The sequence below is a fragment of the Bison bison genome, unplaced genomic scaffold (assembly GCF_000754665.1).
Source record: "Bison bison bison isolate TAMUID 2011002044 unplaced genomic scaffold, Bison_UMD1.0 scf7180017864134, whole genome shotgun sequence".
In the NCBI taxonomy this organism is placed as follows: Eukaryota; Metazoa; Chordata; class Mammalia; order Artiodactyla; family Bovidae; genus Bison; species Bison bison.
Genome location: NW_011494706.1, coordinates 799,695 through 819,674, shown reverse-complemented (window position 1 = coordinate 819,674; position 19,980 = coordinate 799,695). Strand labels below are relative to the sequence as shown.

The 19,980-nt window shown below is 36.3% G+C and overlaps 1 protein-coding gene across 1 annotated transcript in view; it reads left to right on the top strand.

Annotated features, from left to right (window-relative positions):
• Window positions 1-19,980, top strand: part of GLCCI1 (glucocorticoid induced transcript 1) — a 150,284-nt gene that overhangs the window by 112,074 nt on the left and 18,230 nt on the right. The window contains exons 5-7 of the mRNA XM_010839816.1: window positions 8,864-8,980; window positions 14,693-14,845; window positions 19,251-19,461. Coding sequence (XP_010838118.1) covers window positions 8,864-8,980; window positions 14,693-14,845; window positions 19,251-19,461 — 481 coding nt within the window. The remainder of the gene's footprint in view (window positions 1-8,863; window positions 8,981-14,692; window positions 14,846-19,250; window positions 19,462-19,980) is intronic.

Below are 19,980 nucleotides of genomic sequence, written 5' to 3'. Positions count from 1 at the left end.
CAAAAATTTCCACTTCTAGGTCTGGTGAGTTGTAGATCAAGCACACACACACATACTCATTCTTGCAATTAGAAAAAAGCAGATTACCTATGAAAAAACTGGGAACCAGATTATCAGCTCATATATCAGGACCTGTAACTGACAGCCGGGTACAATGTAGTGATGGGTTGTGCCGCGCGGCCTGTAGAGTTGATTTACAGTGTTGTGTTGGTTTCTACCATGCCGCAAGGTGAATGTCATGCACATACATACGTCTACTCATTTCCAGATTCTCTGCCCATATCGTTCTTTACAGAATATTGAGAAGACTCCCCTGGGCTACTGGGTACGTCCTTGTTAGTTATCTATTTTATATAGTAATGTGTCTATGTCAATCCCAGTCTTCCAATTTATCCCCCTCACCCCACTTTCTCCCCTGGTAACTGTGTTTGTTTTCTACATCTGTGACTATTTCTATTTTTATGGTACTTGATTTGTATACATTTAATAGAGGTAAAAGAGAAAAAAGGAAAATTTTAAAGATATTTTTTAGTATACATTAGCCTATAGTGGCAATGCATTTGTTCATGGATTAGCATCAAATGCATAAGACTGTATGCTCAAAATTATGTAAAAGCTTGTAGAATTTCAAAAGAAACAGTAGGTAAAATCTACTTTTTAAAGAGCTTAATTACATATTAGGAAAGGAAACTAAGGCTTTATGGGATAATAAAAGGACTTTATATTAACTCTCACTGTCCTTTATTTGGTGAGAGAAGTTCAGTGCAAAACTAGAAGCTCTTACACTCCTGTGATTCCTTTAAGTGAGCATGCATTCCAGTCTCTTGGAAAGCTCCTCCTTATTTCACGGTTGTGGTTGCTTCTCTTCTAGCTAGGACATACTACCCCTGAGTGGCTTCCTGGGGGAAGGGAACCTGAGCTCCGTTTGTCTTTTTTGCTTACCTTTGTCCTAACTCCATAGCTACTGCGTCTGAGCCTCTGGAGTTGGAGCTTAAGGGAGAGGTGGAGTGGTAGTGTTGTATTAGTTGCTCAGTCGTGTATGACTCTGTGACACCATGAACTGTGGGTCTCCAGCCTCCTCTATCCATGGGATTCTCCAGGCAAGAATATTGGAGTGGGTAGCCATGCCCTCCTCCAGGGGATCTTCCTGACCCAGGGATCAAACCTATGTCTCCTGCACTGCAGGCAGATTCTTAGCATCTGAACCACCAGGGAAGGCCTATGGGGAGATAAGGGGAACAGAAATGTTCCTACTTGCTGGTACTGTTATAAGGTACCTTTCTATTGCCTGGTCTTGACAGATTTTTGAAACTGACTTTCTTTTGAAATTTCTTGGGTTCTTTGGACATCTCTTGTTGCTGAATCTCTTTCCTATGATTCTAGCTTACTTTCTCCTAAGACTCTAGAATTCTAGAAATAATGTTCAGTTTCTCCAGTGTTGAGCTCTGTTTACCCTTTGGGGTAGCCCTCCTAGGTAGAACCTAAGCCAGCCCTCCATTGGGACTCTCACTTTCAGATTTCCCAGATGGTTACTGAGAAACTTGCACGTTTAAAAAATCTGATTAATATCCGGGAGTTGAGGCTGACTCTGATGCAACAGTAAATCTCCATCATCCTAGCTCAGCATTATCGGTATCAGGAGTGGGAGTCAGATTCCAGTCTGTCGTGTCCTTTTATCTGTGAGGAGCAATCAGTCTTTCCAAGATGTTCCATTAAAACTCCTTTCTCTTCATTTGAGGCAGAAGAGGAAATACACTGGTTCACATCTTGGATTTTATTTTTTCTATTGATAGCCTAATAAGTTAACCTTTTACTAGTTCATGGACACTAGCAGAAGCCATGAGGCTCATGGTTTAGAGATAATGGACTTTATTATTCACAGCATAGCAAGTAACAAGACTATTGAGTTTGCATTAGTTCCTGTAAACCCCAGTGGGGTGATGGAGAGGGTCTGAGTGGATGCCTGCACAAATAATAGATCACATTACAGGAGAGAAACAGAACTTGGAGAATCCACTGTTTTTATATTAATAGTAAGGAGTAAGTAAACCTATCTTTATCCCAGAGGGTGACATTCCCAGAGTATAAATAATATTACTATATTCGTTGTTTTGACTCTTTTACATTGTTTCTGACTTTGATAAAGATAAGTTAAAAAAGTGAGTATTTTTAAGTTCTTCAGTTGATATAAGAAAAAAATCATAGGTTGCTTCTTTATCTCATCAATAAGCTCTCTTACTGCTTGGGATAGTTTTTCTCTAAGTGAAATGATTAGGGACATTTCTTGTTTCTGATCAAATAGTGATTAACAGATATTTTTGGGGTCTTTCTTTTTTCAGTAAGAAAAATAAAAGTTTCCTCATACTCATTACTAAGAGTATAACTGCCCTAATGTTCTGTTAACTTTTGCTATTTAAAAAGAATTGTTTTATCATACCATACTAGAGGAAAATAATTGCAGTAATATTTTCTCTGGACCTAAAAGACAACATTCTGAAGAATTTCTATTTAATTATGTGGTAAAACCTTAAAAGCACAAATACTCATCCAGTAAGTAAATTCTGAGTTCAAATTATATTGAATTGTAAAGATGTCATATTTTCATTATTTAAAATTGGACCAATAAAAATGGTGTTTAGGGTCATCAAACTGCTTACTGAAAAAGAACTGTATCAGTAAGTTAGTATGTAGTCAGTTAATTGCTACATCAAATTTTTGTTGCTACATCAAATTTTTGTTCATCTTTACTGCAATTTCACATCTTGTAATATCTCTAGCATTAAGAAAGGAAGTTACTTTGCGAAGTGGTTGCGATTATGAGCCAATACATAGCGAGGTATTAGTGGTTATTTGTGAACACTAATGTAGTACTACTTTCAGAAGCGCTGGTAGCTAATAGAAAGAGGTTAGGAACTAAAGGCTAAAGGACTGGGTCTGCTGTTTATTAGTTGTGTTACCTTGGGAAAGATACTTTACTTTTTAAAGTGCTTCCTCATCTGTAGAGCGGTTACAGTATATCTGTGCAATCTAGTTGTTTTATGAACTTTTTTCTCAATGGTATTATTGTCAGCATTCCTCTATTGGCAGATATACCTTATTGGTAAATAAATTTCTGTATCAAAAACTAAAGTGTCCCAAAGCTAGCTATATCTGTGGAGATAAATCTGTGTTTGGAAATATCTATTTCTTTGTTCTGGGGTGGGGGTTTCTGTGAGTCTGCACGTGGGCAGCATGTGTACCGGTGATGTGTGTGCAGGTGACAGCCCCTATTCATATGCGTGTGCTTACACATCTGTGTATTGTTTATAGATGCAGTTTGTACACACATATGCCTCTGTGTGTGCATTTGGGTATCAGAGGACTGAATAGCCCTGTCCCACTGTCGTCCACCGGGCTCCTCTGTCCATGGAATTCTCCGGGCAAGAATACTGGAGTGGGCTGTCATTCCCTTCTCCCTTCCAGACTGTCTTCCTGACCCAGGGATCCAACCTGGGTCTCCTGCATTACAGGCAGATTCTTTACCATCTGAGCTACCAGGGAAGCCCCAGTTATTTCATTAGCATTTGTCTTTTGGAAAATGAAAGAAAAAAGGAAAACAGCATGATTTGCTCACATTTATGTTAAGTAAAAGTTTTAAATTTTATGTTAGTGTTACAGTAGGTACTGTTGCATTTTAAATTCCTTTGAACACTGTCAAAGGATATAGTATGTAAACTGTTTTCATACTGCAGAACCTTTCTTTTGAGACACTGATCTTTGTAAGCACTCAAGTTTGTCATGTATTCTCTTTTTTTGTATAAAAGGGAATAACAGCTTGAGATTTACAACTTCTCAAGCTATATATTCAGGAAATTTTGTTGGATTAATATCGTTAGTAATTGTTTTTGGTCTTTTAACAGCTCAGCTGTTGTCATTTGTATGTTTTCCTATCTGTCTTACTTTTTATAAGATTCTTTCTCTCCTTGTGAGTTATTAATTTGATTCTTCAGGCAATATAGAATAGTGATTAAAAGAGCAAACTCTGGAATTCCACTTCCCTAAGTTCATGTACTTGTTTCACCACTTAATTGAATGGCTTTCAACAAACTAACCTTCCCGCCCCTCAGTTTCCTCACCTGTAAAGTGAGGATAATAATAGCATTTATCTCATACGTTTTTATTGAGAAATGAATGAGAACAAAATAGAAAAGATTTCATTTTATAATAATATAAATACGAGTGGCAAAGTGCCGTTTTCCTGGTGTTAATCTAGCTCTCATCTCATTTTTTCCTTTGGATCTTGCTTCCGTTCCTACTGCATCTACTTAGTCTGGTTAAGATTTCTCAATTCCCTGCCTACTATAGAATAGAATTCATTCTGAGAAATATCACCCTCCGTCCCTTCCTTTTCAGTACCTGAGGCAAAAATAATTGACTAGTATTTTGAGGCTTAGAGTTTAGGGTTTTTTTTTTTTTTTTTTTTATGTGTTAACAATATGGGAGAACTATCAGGACAAAAATTACAAATAAACAAGGGTGATATGACCAGGTTTCCAAAAATGTACAGTAAAATATGTTCCCAGTTCTTAGATTTTAAGTGGGACCAGTCTCTGATTTTTCTTTATCTAATTCCACAAATATTTTAGTCATTTCTTAGTGAATATTTATGATACTTCTTCTCCCTACAATTATTATTTCTTCTTTGTGACCTTGGGGTTTATTCTCTAACTTTTTAAAATGTCAGAGTACATGTGCTTAAGATCCCTTTCATGTTTAGAGAATGCTCCTCTCTCCTTCCCTCTTAATTTAAGTTTTATTGAGATATAATTGACATATAACATCATACAAGTTTACGGGATATGCAGCATAACAATTTGATATATGTATATATTGTAAAGTGTACCACAAGAAGGTTAGTAAACACATCTATCACCTCATAATTTTATAATTTTTGTATGTGTAGATAGGAACTTTTCAGATCTATTCTCATAGAAACTGTCAAATATACAATAGAGTGTTATTAACTACAGTCACTATGCTATCCATTACACTCCAAAATTTACTCTTATAACTGGATGCTTGTATACTTTGACCGTTCTTACCCATTTTCTGCCCCTGGCAACCAGGAAGCTGTTCTCTGAGTTGTTTTTTTTGTTGTTGTTGTTTATTTTCAGAGTGAGCTCATACAGTATTTAACTTTCTTTGTCTGACTTATTTCACTTAGTATAATCCCCTCAAGGTCCATTCTTAATTTTTTCTTAAGCATTGCTAATGAATATTTAGAAACACAAGTAAGATTCATCTATAGTTTAAGAAATCCAGTTAGTATAACTCAGGGTTCCCTTTATAAAGGAAGGTTGTATGCGAGTTTCACTGTAGTAACCAGGGTGAATCGGAGAAGGCAGTGGCACCCCACTCCAGTACTCTTGCCTGGAAAATCCCATGGACGGAGGAGCCTGGAAGGCTGCAGTCTGTGGGGTCGCTGAGGGTCAGACACGACTTCACTTTCACTTTTCACTTTCATGCATTGGAGAAGGAAATGGCAACCCACTCCAGTGTTCTTGCCTGGAGAATCCCAGGGACGGGGGAGCCTGGTGGGCTGCTGTCTCTGGGGTTGCACAGAGTCGGACACGACTGAAGCGACTTAGCAGCAGCAACCAGGGTGAATAGACTCACTGACGTGAGAACCAAGAGCTTTGTGCGATACATTGGAACGTGAGACTGACTAGAGAGGGTGCCTTAGGCAGGAGGGTGTGTATGACTAGATCGGAAATTACAACTTCCTCAGCCCCTTCATGGGGCTTCCCTAGTAGCTCAGATGGTAAAGAATCTGCCTGCAGTGCAGGAGACTTGGGTTCAATCCCTGGGTCGGGACGATCCCCTGGAGAAGGGAATGGCAGCCCACTACAGTATTTGTGCCTGGAGAATTCCATGGACAGAAGAGCCTGGCGGGCTACAGTCTATGGGGTCGCAAATAATCGGACACAACTGAGTAACTAACACACACATTGGCGCCTTCCTCCCAGAGATTCCTTTGTGTCTACTAGTACTGAGGTTAGGGAGAAGAGATGGTTTTGGATAACCATGGGCTCTTGAGCATCCAAGGGAGAAGAGAAGGAGAATTCTAAGTGAAAGTATGGAAGGCAAGAATATTTGCAGTTGTTATATATATAAGCCACTCTTCTGAATGTCGTGTAAGGAAACACGGGAGTCTCTTATATTCTGAAGCAAAGGAAGATTTATTATACCCTGCTTTCATTCTACATGGTTCCTGAGTAAGAGTTGTAATGTTTTGATTATATATCTAGTAAGATGGGCTTTCCTTTTACTCTAATCTCTAATTTGTAAACAAAAGCATAACTATGTTATAATCCAGAGATAAACAGTATTATGTGGAAACTATAAGGTTGCATAGTCTAAGTTGGTATTCCAAGCAAAGTAGGGTGTGTATCATTATGTTAAAGAGTGGTATGTTAAAGAAAAAAACTTCTGGTTTATTATGATATCTCAAAGCCCTTTAAAAAGAGAGTGATTAGGATTGATCAGTTTTCAGATTATTTTTATTTATTTTTTTAAAGATTATTTTAAAAATGAAAAAGTACACACTGCTTTGATTAATCTGTAAGCATTATGGGCTGTTTTCTACAAGCTCTTTAAAAAGCCAGTTTTGAAACACCACTGCTGCTAAGTCACTTTAGTCGTGTCCGACTCTGTGCGACCCCATAGACAGCAGCCCACCAGGCGCCCCCGTCCCTGGGATTCTCCGGGCAGAAACACTGGAGTGGGTTGCCATTTCCTTCTCCAGTGCATGAAAGTGAAAAGTGAAAGTGAAGTCGCTCAGTCATGTCTGACCCTTCATGACCCCATGAACTGCATCCTACCAGGCTCCTCCGTCCATGGAATTTTCCAGGCAAGAGTACATTGCCTTCTCCGTGAAACACCACTAAAACATCATTAATACTCAGAAAACACTTAATTTTATACCCCTGTCCTAATGAAATAACTTGTACAATTTGAAATTCTATTTATCTTTTATCATAGTCTGGCTTGATTTATAATGATTACCAACTAATTTTGATTCCTTTTCTCATGAAAATTAATATTCTCTAGAAGAAAATGATGTCATTTCAACAGAGAGCAAGGAACACAAATATTAACACAGATAATCTCATTTGTATACCTTTGTAAGGAAATTGTATGTGATGTCCTTAAAGCTACAAAGAGTTTCAAAACACTAGAGGAGACTAAGGATCTTACTTAAAATGAAAAATATAGATTTTCTTTTAGATTCTCTATTTTCTTCCATGCTGCTTCTCTTCTGTTTGCCACAGGTAAAAATAAATTTTCCCAGCAACCCATATGCTTTTCCCCTTGAACATTTATAGGCTTTAATAGCAACTGTCTATTTTGCTTTTTATTGCCATGGTTATTCAAGGTAAGCATTTTGCTAACATCTCTTAGAGAAAATCAATATATTTTACAGACTTTACTTTGTATTGGCACTTTGCCTTGTAAGTAACATAAAATTGGGCTCATTGTAGGTGTTCAAGGAGTACCTACTAATTGATTCATGTCATCATCTACAAGGAAAATATTAAGTAACTTGCCCCAAATTGCTAATGATTCCCTTTGAAAATGCTCAAGTTTTCCTCCTGGTCTGGCACAGTTTAAGACGATTGTATAGCACCTAAAATATATTAATAGTTTGATGAATTCCAAGCCATGTTATAGAAATGACTTTTCTCTTAAGCCTTGGAGTATTACTGTTCCATTTAGGAAAATACCTAAGTTATATTTGTTTTTAAATATATGTCACTATAGCCAAGTGTCTGTCAGTGAATAAGTGGATAAAGATGTGGCATATATATTCAGCAATGAGGAAGAAGGAAATCCTGCCTTTGTAAACAATATAGATGAACCTTGAGGGCATTATGCTAAGTGAAGTAAATCAGTTAGAGAAAGACAAATATGGTATGGTATCACTTCTTTGTGATACCAGAGAAGAAAAGCCAAACTCAAAGAAACTGAGGGTTGAGTGGTGGTTGCTAGCGACTGAAAGGGAAAGGAAATGGGGAGTAGCCACAGGGTGCACACTTTCAGTTACAAGATGGATGAGTTCTGGGGACCTAAAGTATAGAATTTTGATTACAGTTAGTAATAGTGTTATTACTTCAAAGCTGCTAAGAGAATAAATCTCAAATTATGTAATGGGGTAGAGCTATTATGCTATAGTGGCATCATTCTGCAATATACAATAGCATGAAATCAACATGTTGTACACCTTAACTTACACAATGTTACATGTCACTTATATCTCAAAAAAGCTGGAAAATAAAAATTTTGTGACTAAAAGTAATATATAGTAAGATGTTAAATTCAGGTAACTAATGCTAAATGCCATAAGGATTTACACCATGGGATTTTGTTTTTTTTTAATGTTCAGAAATTAGTATACCAGATCAGTTTTGTTTGTATAAGATGGGAACTTAGAAACTAATGTGATCCCTATATATTAAGAGATTGGGTTTGACTTTAATCAGTAGGCATATGAAATACTAGTTTTACACCTTAGAAAAAATGCTTAGAAGGGAAGATGTCTCTGGTGTTACAAAGGTAAAATATGAAATAATCTGGGGAAATTTAGTCAATGTATTTACCAACAACACTATTTAAATTGTATAAGTGAAGCATTTGTAGCACATATTCTTATTTTCAGTGGTTTCAACTATCAAAAATTGGAGAATAAATCATTGTAATGAAATATCTCTTCTTGAGATCTTTGATAAAATTTTTGTTTTTTAATATCCAAACTTAAAAAAATAAATGCTTAAAGCTTGGTATTCACTTTTGTTCTCATCTTCCTTCTCTTTCCCTCTCCCCAAAGCAGATTGCCAAACTGAGGCAGCAACTACAACGTAGTAAGCAGAGCAGTCGGCACAGTAAGGAGAAAGATCGGCAGTCGCCTCTCCATGGCAACCACATAGCCATCAGTCACACTCAGGTAGGCTAACAACTCACTGTCCAGATTGGAATAATTCCTTTCAAAGGGTTCATTGTAAGGAAGAATCCATCCTTTTAGGATTAAAAAAAAAAATTAATGTACATCTCTAACTTGATTAAATTACAGTGTTTTTTTTTATAAAAAAATGTTTTTGTTTTAGCCATATGTATAATCTTTTAATAATAGACATAACAGAGTGTAATGGTCTCAAGGATGATTTATACTGTCCTGGACTGAAATCCTAGCTCATTCACTGACTAAGCAACTCTGGGCATTTTCTTATTTAATCTTCTAATAGTACCTTAACCCATCTATCTCTGTGTCACTTTGTATATTTTACCCCTCTTTACTTATGAAGAAATTGAGAATTAGTGTTTTTGTCCCCCCATCCTGCCAAACTTGTATTGGTAGATCCTATGGAACAAAATTTAGGAAATGATATTCTAAATTTACTTACAAATATTAATGTAAATTTTAGTAAATCAAATATAGTAATATAGCAGAAGCAACCCAAGTTGCATATCAAAAAATTTTTTAATTAGGGGTTTTTCACAAATGTAAGGATGATTCAGCATTAGGAAATGCATTGTTAGTTCATTGCATTAGAAAGTCAAAGCAGATGCTGAATAACACTTGATAAAAACTCAGTATCCATATGTGATAAAAACTTATTTTAAAATAGGATACTTCCTCATGTAACTACCTGCAAATGTGGTGAGATCCTAACAGTAAAGTACTGAAAGTATTTCTGTTAAAAATAAAAGTCATAGATGTCTGTAATTATTGATGTTATTTGCTAGTAGTTTAGAGGTTCTAGACAGAGCAGTAAGAAAAAGGAATGTTATCACTATTTGTGATATTGTTGTATATTTAGAAAATTAAAGTGAATTTGTTAAAACTATTAAAACTAATGATAAGATGAAATGGAAAATGGCAATACCAAGTATTGATGAGGATGTGAAACAATCATGACAACTACACATTGCTGGTGGGAACACAAAATGGTACAGCTACTTTGGAAAGAAGTTTGGCATTTTCTGAAGAAGTTAACATACACTGACCATACAGCTCAGGAATTCTACTCTTTGGTATCTGTTCATGAGAAATAAAACATAATGTCTACACAGAGACATCTATATCAATGTTCATGGCAGCAGCATTTATAAAACTCAAAATATGGAAAGCAGCAAATATCCATGAATTGGTGAATAGATAAACAGCACTTCATACATCCATACAGTGTAATACTATTCAGCAGTTTTAAAAAGAAGGAACTGATGGTATTTATGACAACTTGGCTGAATCTCAAAACATCATGCCAGTTAAAGAAGTCAGAAGCAAAAGGCTACATTACCTTACATCTTCAAAAAGGCAAAACATTGCCTTTTTGAAAAGTATTAGAAAAGCTGACTGTAGAAAATCCCTAGAGACATTTTTTTGGATGACAGAAGTTTCTAAAATGTGATTATACTGATAACTGGATGACTGTATACATTTACAAAGCTCAAAGTATTGCATACTTAAAATGGGAGCATTTTATTGTACACCAGTTACACTTCATCAGAGCTGTAAAACCAACATTGCAGACATTTCAAGAGAAAATTCACATATACTTTCCTTTTTTTCTTCTTAATCTGATAGAATTAATATACCATTCATTCTTATTTGTTTATTTCAAGCACCTTTCCTGTATATCTATTGACTTACTGATTAACAAGAAAAGATTTATACACTTGTTCCCAATTTACATTGATTTTTTTTGGCATTGTGGTTACGTCTAAAAATAATTATCTTGCTATACATACTGAAATACTTACAGATGAAATATGAAGTCTAGAATGTGTGTTAATTCTCCAAGAAAAAAACCAAGTAGATGTTTAGATGAAGTAAGATTAGAGAATGTTAAGTTTTGGAGCTGGATTATGTACACCTATTCTGTTAATTATGATTATAATTTTTCACAATAAAAAGATTGAGAACTTAATAAATGGATAAGATATAAACACATAAAAATCTATTATTTTCTCCTGCACTAGTAAAGGTAAAATATTGTTCCTTCTACTTACAACATTCCTGACACCAAACGCATGGGGTTTTTTTCATACCAACTAATGAATTCTCCGACTCTCCAGACACCAACCAAGCATCCTACAATTCAGTTACAACACTGACTACCTGCAGTTAGCACCAACCCCACAGATTAAGAACTCCACCCCGTGAAACTGCTCCTCGTCAGATGCCAGTTGAAAGTTCCAGGTCGTCATCTGTACTTTTGACCTACCAGTAATAAAGAAGGGATTCTGACAACCCTGTCTTCAGGTTCAGTAACTTGCTGTAAGGAGTCAAAATACTCAGAGAAATACATTTACCTGTTTGTTACAAAGGATATAACGGGTCCATACAGATGAGCAAATTTGGAAAACTCAGCAGTGGCCACAGGACTGGAACAGGGCAATGCCAAAGAATAAACTTCCACACACTTGCACTCATCTCGCATGCTAGCAAAGTAATGCTCAAAATTCTCCAAGCTAGGCTTCAACAGTATGTGAACCAAGAAAGCCCACATATTCAAGTTGGATTTAGAAAAGGCAGAGGAACCAGAGATCAAATTGCCAACATGCATTGGATCACAGAAAAAGCAAGAGAATTCCAGAAAAACATCTACTTCTGCTTCATTGACTACGCTAAAGCCTTTGACTCTGTGGATCACAACAAACTGTGGAAAATTCTGCAAGAGAGGGAATATCAGACCTTAGGAGGCAGGTCTGATACCTGTCTGTGGTCACCTTACATGCTTCCTGCGGAACCTGTATGCATGTCAGGAAGCAGCAGTTAGAACTGGACATGGACCAATGGACTGGTTCCACATTGGGAAAGGAGAATGACAAGGCTGTATATTGTCACCTGCTTATTTAACTTATATGCAGAGTACCTCATGCAAAATGCTGGGATGGATGAAACACAAGCTGGAATCGAGATTGCAAGGGGAAATATCAATAACCTCAGATATGCAGATGACACCACCCTTATGGCAGAAAGTGAAGAGAACTAAAGAGCCTCTTGATGAAAGTGAAAGAAGAGAGTGAAAAAGCTGGCTTAAAAATCAACATTCAAAAAAGAAAGATCATGGCATCTGGTCCGATCACTTCATGGCAAATAGAAGGGGAAAAAATGGAAATAGTGACAAAGTTTATTTTCTTGGGTTCCAAAATCACTGCAGATAAGGACTGCAGCCATGAAATTAAAAGATGCTTGCTCCTTGGAAGAAAAGCTATGAAATACCTAGATAGCATATTAAAGAGCAGAAGCATTACTTTGCCAACAAAGGTCCATCTAGTCAAAGCTATGGTTTTTCCAGTAGTCGTGTATGGATGTGAGAGTTGGACCATAAAGGAGGCTGAGTGCCAAAGAATTGATGCTTTTGACTGCATCAAATTGGACTGCAAAGAGATCAAACCAGTCAATCCTAAAGGAAGTCAATCCTCAATATTCATTGGAAGGATTGATGCTGAAGCTCCAATACTTTGGCCCATGATGCGAAGAGCCGACTCATTAGAAAAGACCCTGATGCTGGCAAAGACTGAAGGCAGGAGGAAAAGGGGACAAAGGACAAGACTGTTGGATGACATCACTGACTCAATGGACATGAGTTTGAGCAAGCTCCAGCAGATGGTGAAGGACAGGGGAGCCTGCTGTGCTGCAGTCCACGCAGTTGCAAAGAGTCAGACATGACTGAGTGACTGAACAACAAAATGAACAGCAGGATGAGGAGGTTCACAGGGCAAAGTCTAGTGGTAACTCACATGTAAGAATTTCTGCTGACATGGAGTTGGTGTGCACCGCCCTTGTGGTACATGGATATATGTTCACCAACCTGCAAACTCTGACCCACAGTGCTGGGATTTTTGGAGGCTTCATCACACAGGCATGCTCCCTCTCCTCTCACCAGAGGTGGGACTGGAAGTTCCAAGCTTCCAGGCATGGGTTCTTTTTAGTGACCAGCACCCCATTCTGAACCTATTCAGGAACCCACTAAGAGTCACCTCATTACAACGAAAGACTCTTGGTCCTATCACTTAGGAAATTCCAAGGGGTTTAGGAGCTATCTGTCAGGATTGGTGTCAGAAACCAAATATCTGAACAAAAGATGCTCCTAATGCCCCCATCCCTCAGGAAATTACAAGAATTCAGGAACTTTGTGTCAGGAACCAGGGGCGGAAACCAAATACATATTTCTTATTATGTTACAACTAGAAATAGCATGTTAGTATATATCTGGTGAAAAATATAAAATGCCCAGAATTAAACTTAAAAGAAATACGCAAACTTTAAGACCTTATTGAGGATATGAAATATAAAATAGAGATAAATGGGAAGTCATTCATACATGGGAGGACTCAGTATTTTTCAAATAGTCATTTGCCCAAAATTAATGTATGAATTGAGTTCCAGTGGAAATGTAAAAGGAATTTTTTTTATTACTTTAAAAGTTATTTTCAATGTTAATGTGGAAAAGTAATGTCAGTTAAAAAGAAAATTTGAAAAGGCTTTCCCTACTGGATACCAGAATGCAAAATGTAATTGTTGTAAAATTATAGCAGTTAAAGTGGATCTCTGAATAGAGATTGTCAGATAACACGTTAAGGAAATCAAATGTAGAATCCAAAGAGAAATGTTGGGGCAGTTTTATTACCATGTGGGAAAAAATACTACTTCATAACATATAGAAAAATAAATCAAGATAGGTTAAATATTTAAATATGAAAAACCATGAAAGTACTGGAAGAAAGATATTTCATACTAAAGTAAACAGCAAATGGATGACAAAGAGTTACAACTTCAATATGAAAAAAGCTCATATGTTAATATAAGACAAAGGACATTTGCAGGCAGCAATTCACAAATGGCAGGAGCATAGCATGTGTGGGAAATATTCATTTAATCAGTGCCTAGCTGTCTACTTCATTGTGAATCATATGTATCAATTTTAACCATTCAGATTAAGGTACAGACCATATTATTTTTCTTTTTTCCTTGTTCATGTTTATGTTTTTAATTTCCTTTGTGTTAAGTTCCTTGAGAATCAACAGGCTTGACTTCCACTTTATGGTACCTCCCACAGGACAGCTATGAGGGGTATTAATTTTTACAAGCCCTCCAAAGGACTTTTGAAAACAGCCTTAAAGCTGTTAAGTGAGTGTTGTAGAACTTATCATGATATTGTTGCCATACTACTTAGTAATCCAAAAGGTTTTCTTAAATTGTGGATAAAGTATAAATGAAAAATACTAGATGGGGATTGTCACAGTGTGGGGAACAAATCGTTTAAACACGCACACACGTAAGCATAGAGCAGAGCTGAAGAGTCACATGGTATACTCAGTTTACATGATTTCAACTGTGCTTTTTCAGTAAAAACAGAAAAATGAATGAAAAAACAGTACAGAGGATTCTGTCTGATATTCTGCTGAAAAAATGTATACAGTTTACAATTATAGCTTTACACTTCCATAAAGGGTTATTTTGACTCTGTAATTTTTACCTTCTTACTTTGGAACCTAAATTGCTGTATGTGTACCTGAATTTATATTGTTATCTGAAATGTCAAAATAACTGCTCACTGAGTTTCTGTTTTAAGATTTACCTTGCTTTTTAGTTCATAATTTCTTCATCCATAAATAATTCGATGCCACCTTACCTTGTGTTTTGTAGGCTACCGGATCAAGATCAGTCCCTATGCCGCTGTCAAATATATCTGTGCCAAAATCATCTGTTTCACGTGTGCCCTGCAATGTAGAAGGAATAAGTCCCGAATTAGAAAAGGTATTCATTAAAGAAAATAATGGGAAGGAGGATGTGTCCAAGGTAAGGGTATATGGGATATTTGAATCCCTTTTTTCTTTAATACTGTGAACTATCTCAGTCTTTTTTGTTACAGCTTTATTAGATATAATTCACATACCGTACAGTTTACCCATTTAAAGTGTACAGTGGTTTTTGCATGTTCACAGTTACGCAGTCAATACCACAATCAACTTTACAGCTTTTTCATCACCCTCAAAAGAAACTCCGTACTTTTCAGCAGTCATCTCTTCCTTTTCCTCCAGTGAGACAACCACGAATGTACTTGGTCTGTGAGTTGGCCTGTTCTAGATATTTCATGTAAATGTAGTCATGCAATACAGGGCCCTTGTATCAGGCCTTTTTCACTCAGACTAATGTTTTTAAGGCTGAACTAAGGTTCATTTATAGTGTAGCATGTATCTGTACTTTTATTCCTTTTTACTGCCAAATAATATTCGCTCATACAGATTTTATTATCCAGTCATTAATTGATGAACATTTGTATTATTTCTACTTTCTGTCTGTTAAAAATAATGCTGCTGTGAAAAAACCTTCATATACAAGTTTTTGGGTGAACGTGATATTTTCATGTCTCTTGAGTACATACCTAGAAGTGGAATTGCTAGTATGGTGACTCTTTGATTAATCTTTTGAGAAACTGCCAGATTGTTTTCCAAAGTTGCCACTCTGTTTCATTTTACATCCCCACCAGCAGTGTATGAAAGTTCCGATTTCTCCATCTAAAGCAACACTTATAATTACCTTTTTTATTATAGCCATTCTGATGGGTGTGAAGTGGTACCTCATTATGGTGTTGACCACTGTATATCTTCTTTGGAAAACTGTCAATTTAGATCATTTGCCCCATGTCAAAATTAGGTTGTCTTTTTACTATTGAAATGTAAAAAGTCTAAAGTTCTTACTTTCTAGATAAGAAGTCCTTATTAGAGGATTTGAAAATACCTCCCATTCTGTGGGTTGTCTTTTTCACTGTTCATATCTAAGAAAATATTGCCTAATCTAAGGTCACAATGATTTAGTCTTGTGTTTTCCTCTTAGGCTTTTATGGTGTTAGTTTTCACATATATTTAAGTCTTGCATCCATTTGAATTAATCAAAAATACTTTATAAACTATCTCTGTCCCAGAATAGAAATCTGGACACTCCTGCACATGAACCTATATTTGACCACATTTTAAAGGTATATTCAACAAAAGAAAACATCAAGTAGCTTTTGGCTTAATTATCTCTCTGATGGTTTTTTAGAACTAAAATATGATTTATGTCAAATGTGTATCTGATTCCTTCAAATAATATGTAGGTTTTAAACACTGATTTAGAGTTCATCTCAAAATTCACATAATTTTATATTTATAAAATTGATTGAAAAAACCTTTTTCCAACTTTCAATATTGCTTAGCAAATATAAGCACTAATCATAATTTATTGTATATTCTTCCAGATATGTGCCTGTATGCCAATATATGTTGAATCATTATATGAATGTACCATAATTTAAAAGTCCCCTACTGGTGGACATTTAGACTGTTGTCAATTTTTGTTGTCATAAGCAGTGCTTTAGAAAACACGGTGTGCTCTTGGCAGACAATTTCCAGGCAGTGAAACTGCTAGGTCAGAGCATTTGCACATTTTAAATTTTGATTAATATTGCTAAAATTACCATCCCAAAAGGTTGTGCCATTTTACTCTCCCTAAGAGTTAAATTTTTACGTTATATTCATTAGGCCAGAAAGGAACCCTTTAGAAATTGTGCTCTTAGCTTAGCTGTGCATACCATTAAAATGTTTCCTTTATACATTATGTGACATTCAAGAACAGTAATGTAAGGAAGTAAAATTGGTCTAATTTTTTCAGGATGAGATAATCAGTCACATTTTCTAATTCTTTAAGAACTGCTAAGCAAAACTATATTAGAAAATTAAATATACTCATGTAATTCTGGTTTTAAATAAGTCATATTCTAATTTCACAGTAGATATTTCAGAATTACTTTGGGGTAACCTACATAGTAATAACTAAAATATTAAGAATTTTTAGATTTATGATTAAGCATGCCTCAAAGTTTTAATAAATCAAAATGTTATCATTTTGGCAGATGAGCCTGCCAGTAGCTTCCTAAGTATATAAATGTTCTCCGGTTCAGTTCAGTTCAGTCGCTCAGTCATGTCCGACTCTTTGCGACCCCATGAATTGCAGCACGCCAGGCCTCCCTGTCCATCACCAACTCCCAGAGTTCACTCAGACTCATGTCCATCGAGTCAGTGATGCCATCCAGACCTCTCATCCTCTGTCATCCCCTTCTCCTCCTGCCCCCAATCCCTCCCAGCATCAGAGTCTTTTCTAATGAGTCAGCTCTTCGCATGAGGTGGCCAGAGTCCTGGAGTTTCAGCTTTAGCATCATTCCTTCCAAAGAAATCCCAGGGCTGATCTCCTTCAGAATGGACTGGTTGGATCTCCCTGCAGTCCAAGGGACTCTCAAGAGTCTTCTCCAACACCACAGTTCAAAAGCATCAGTTCTTCGGCGCTCAGCTTTCTTCACAGTCCAACTCTCACATCCATACGTGACCACAGGAAGAACCATAGCCTTGACTAGACGGACCTTTGTTCTAAGCCTTTATAATTTCCATCATTATTTTGTGTAAATATGTAAACCTCTAAAATCTGTCTTGTTATTCTAATTCTCTGAACCCTCTCCCCAACAAAACAGAAGTTGGTTAAGGAAATTGGTATATATATTATCCAGTTACAGATTCAGAAGTGGGACTACAGAAAAATTGTGTTTATCAAATAGGACATGAATAAAAGATAACTCAGGTTCTTAAACTTTTTAAATTACAAATTGATACATTATTATTTTACTGATTACCAATATTGACATTTTATTAAAGTAAGATTTTTGTCGACTTAAACATACAAGTTGTAAGAAAGATCTCTGTCATAAAGGCCTCATGTATTTTCCAAAATGATCTTTCCTGATGGATTGTTCTGAGAAACTCCCACATCTATCATATAATCTTGTCAAAAAAAAACAAAAAACAAAAACCCTGCACCAGTGATTTCTTAGAATTTAGTGCAGAGTTGTAATTAAAATCTAAATTTAGTTAAGTAAAAGAAAATAATGTAATAAAATAATTATTTTCTTAGCATTTGACCAAGTAAATTAATATATCTTTGGGAATATTTCTTTCCTAAGTTGGAAAATTTTACTTTTGTTATTTGTTACAAAATGAATTAGTGTTCCATAAGTGACTATATTCTTTATAGTAGCATGGTCATTGTCAGGTTGTAAAGATGGTATAGTTTTGGTTTAGCAACTTTGCATAGATAAATGAAGTTTTCATTTTAGGTTTTGGCCTTTACTTGTTACAGAAAAAACTGATACTCTTTGAGTCTCATGTTGTACCTTAATTCATTTTCCATCTGACAAATGTTTCTAAATCTAAAATCTCTGAAATGTTTCTAAAATCTCTGAAATGACAAACCTCAGGATTGATAGCCTGTAAATAGTGAAAATAAGGTGTAAATAAACTAAGCATATAGTGGTTCTTTTTTCCCAGCATTTCATCCTTGTCTATATAATAACAAAAATACTGTAAATGGTTAATATATACATTGTATTTGTTGACCTCACTTTGTTAGCTTGCTGATGAGTAAGATACGTCTTTACAGCAGAAGCAGAGTAGAAAGAGTCAGAAGCTCTGATGCCATTTAAATGATCATGTCAGCAGGAGCTCTATAAGTTCTTTATTGGTGAAGATACTGTACTGATGAGGTCTAGGGTCTTCTTAGGTTGAAAATACATGATTCATATATGAGTCTACAATTATAATTTCATTTCTGTTTATTTTTGTCACTCAGAACAATGCATTAGAACTAGGCAAAATCCATTAGTAGTCCTACTCAGTTGGATACCAAATTAGTAGGATTGTTCAGTTATATTAATATCCTCCATTCAGTTCTACTAGAATAAGTCTGTTTATTAGACACTTTGGGTAACCTGCAAAACCTGTTCCTGGCTTGTAAAAGGAAAAAAAGAAAGAATGAAAAATGGAAATCCATACCTGTGAATATGAGATTTCTCTTTTCTTATTAGCAAGTCAAAGTGGTTTCTGGAGCAGTTTGACTAATTCTTTGGATAAATGTTTATTGAGTGTCTGCTGTCTGCCAGGCACAGTTAGGATCCAGTGTTAAAAGACGCCCCTGTCCTAGAGGAGTATTCCTGGGAGTACTGACCTAAAGGTAACTGGCAGAAATGATGACCTAAGATAGGTATCTTTATTCTCTGAAGAATCAGCTATGCTGGCAATAATAGTGAAAAGTGAAATCAAAAGAAACAGCATGTGCTTTCTGTACGGATGAAGTGTATGAACCGTCACTGACTGTGTGACGGTTGCTGCTCTTCCAGCCTTTGGACATCCCCGATGGTCGGAGAGCCCCCCTCCCTGCTCACTACCGGAGCAGCAGCACTCGAAGCATCGACACACAGACGCCCTCTGTGCAGGAGCGCAGCAGCAGCTGCAGCAGTCACTCACCCTGTGTCTCTCCCTTCTGTCCCCCGGAATCCCAGGACGGCAGCCCCTGCTCAACAGAAGATTTACTCTATGATCGTGATAAAGGTGAGGATGGGATCATCCACTTAGGTAGCGGGTGTGTTACAGGGCCTTGCTCATTATACTTCCTTTGTCTTAGACCATTACATCACCTTTTTTCTTTTGTTGAATGGTGGGACTGTAAAGGATCGGTGGATCTAGGTTTGTTTGTTCATTGGTTTCACGTACCCCCTTCTTTGTGACTTTCGCAAACATCTTCCATAAATGTGTCAGAGGAGCACAGCGCGTGGTTCTAACAGTTAATGAAAGCTATAAAATGAGTGTGGACAGCTTCACATAATACAACACACAGTCTTTTCTTCGGTATTGTCCAGAGTTAAGGATGGTTATGGTAGACTTTAGGGTTCTCGTGCCTGAGGTTAGATTTCATAATAAGATTAATTTGAAAGGAAATAATTTCTAAAAATTCTGTTGGAAAATGAGGATATTTTTAACCAAGTAAGATAAAGTTTAACAAGTACCTGCAGCACATCACAGATTATATTACGGTATATAGATGAATTATTAACACCAATAAGAGTGCAG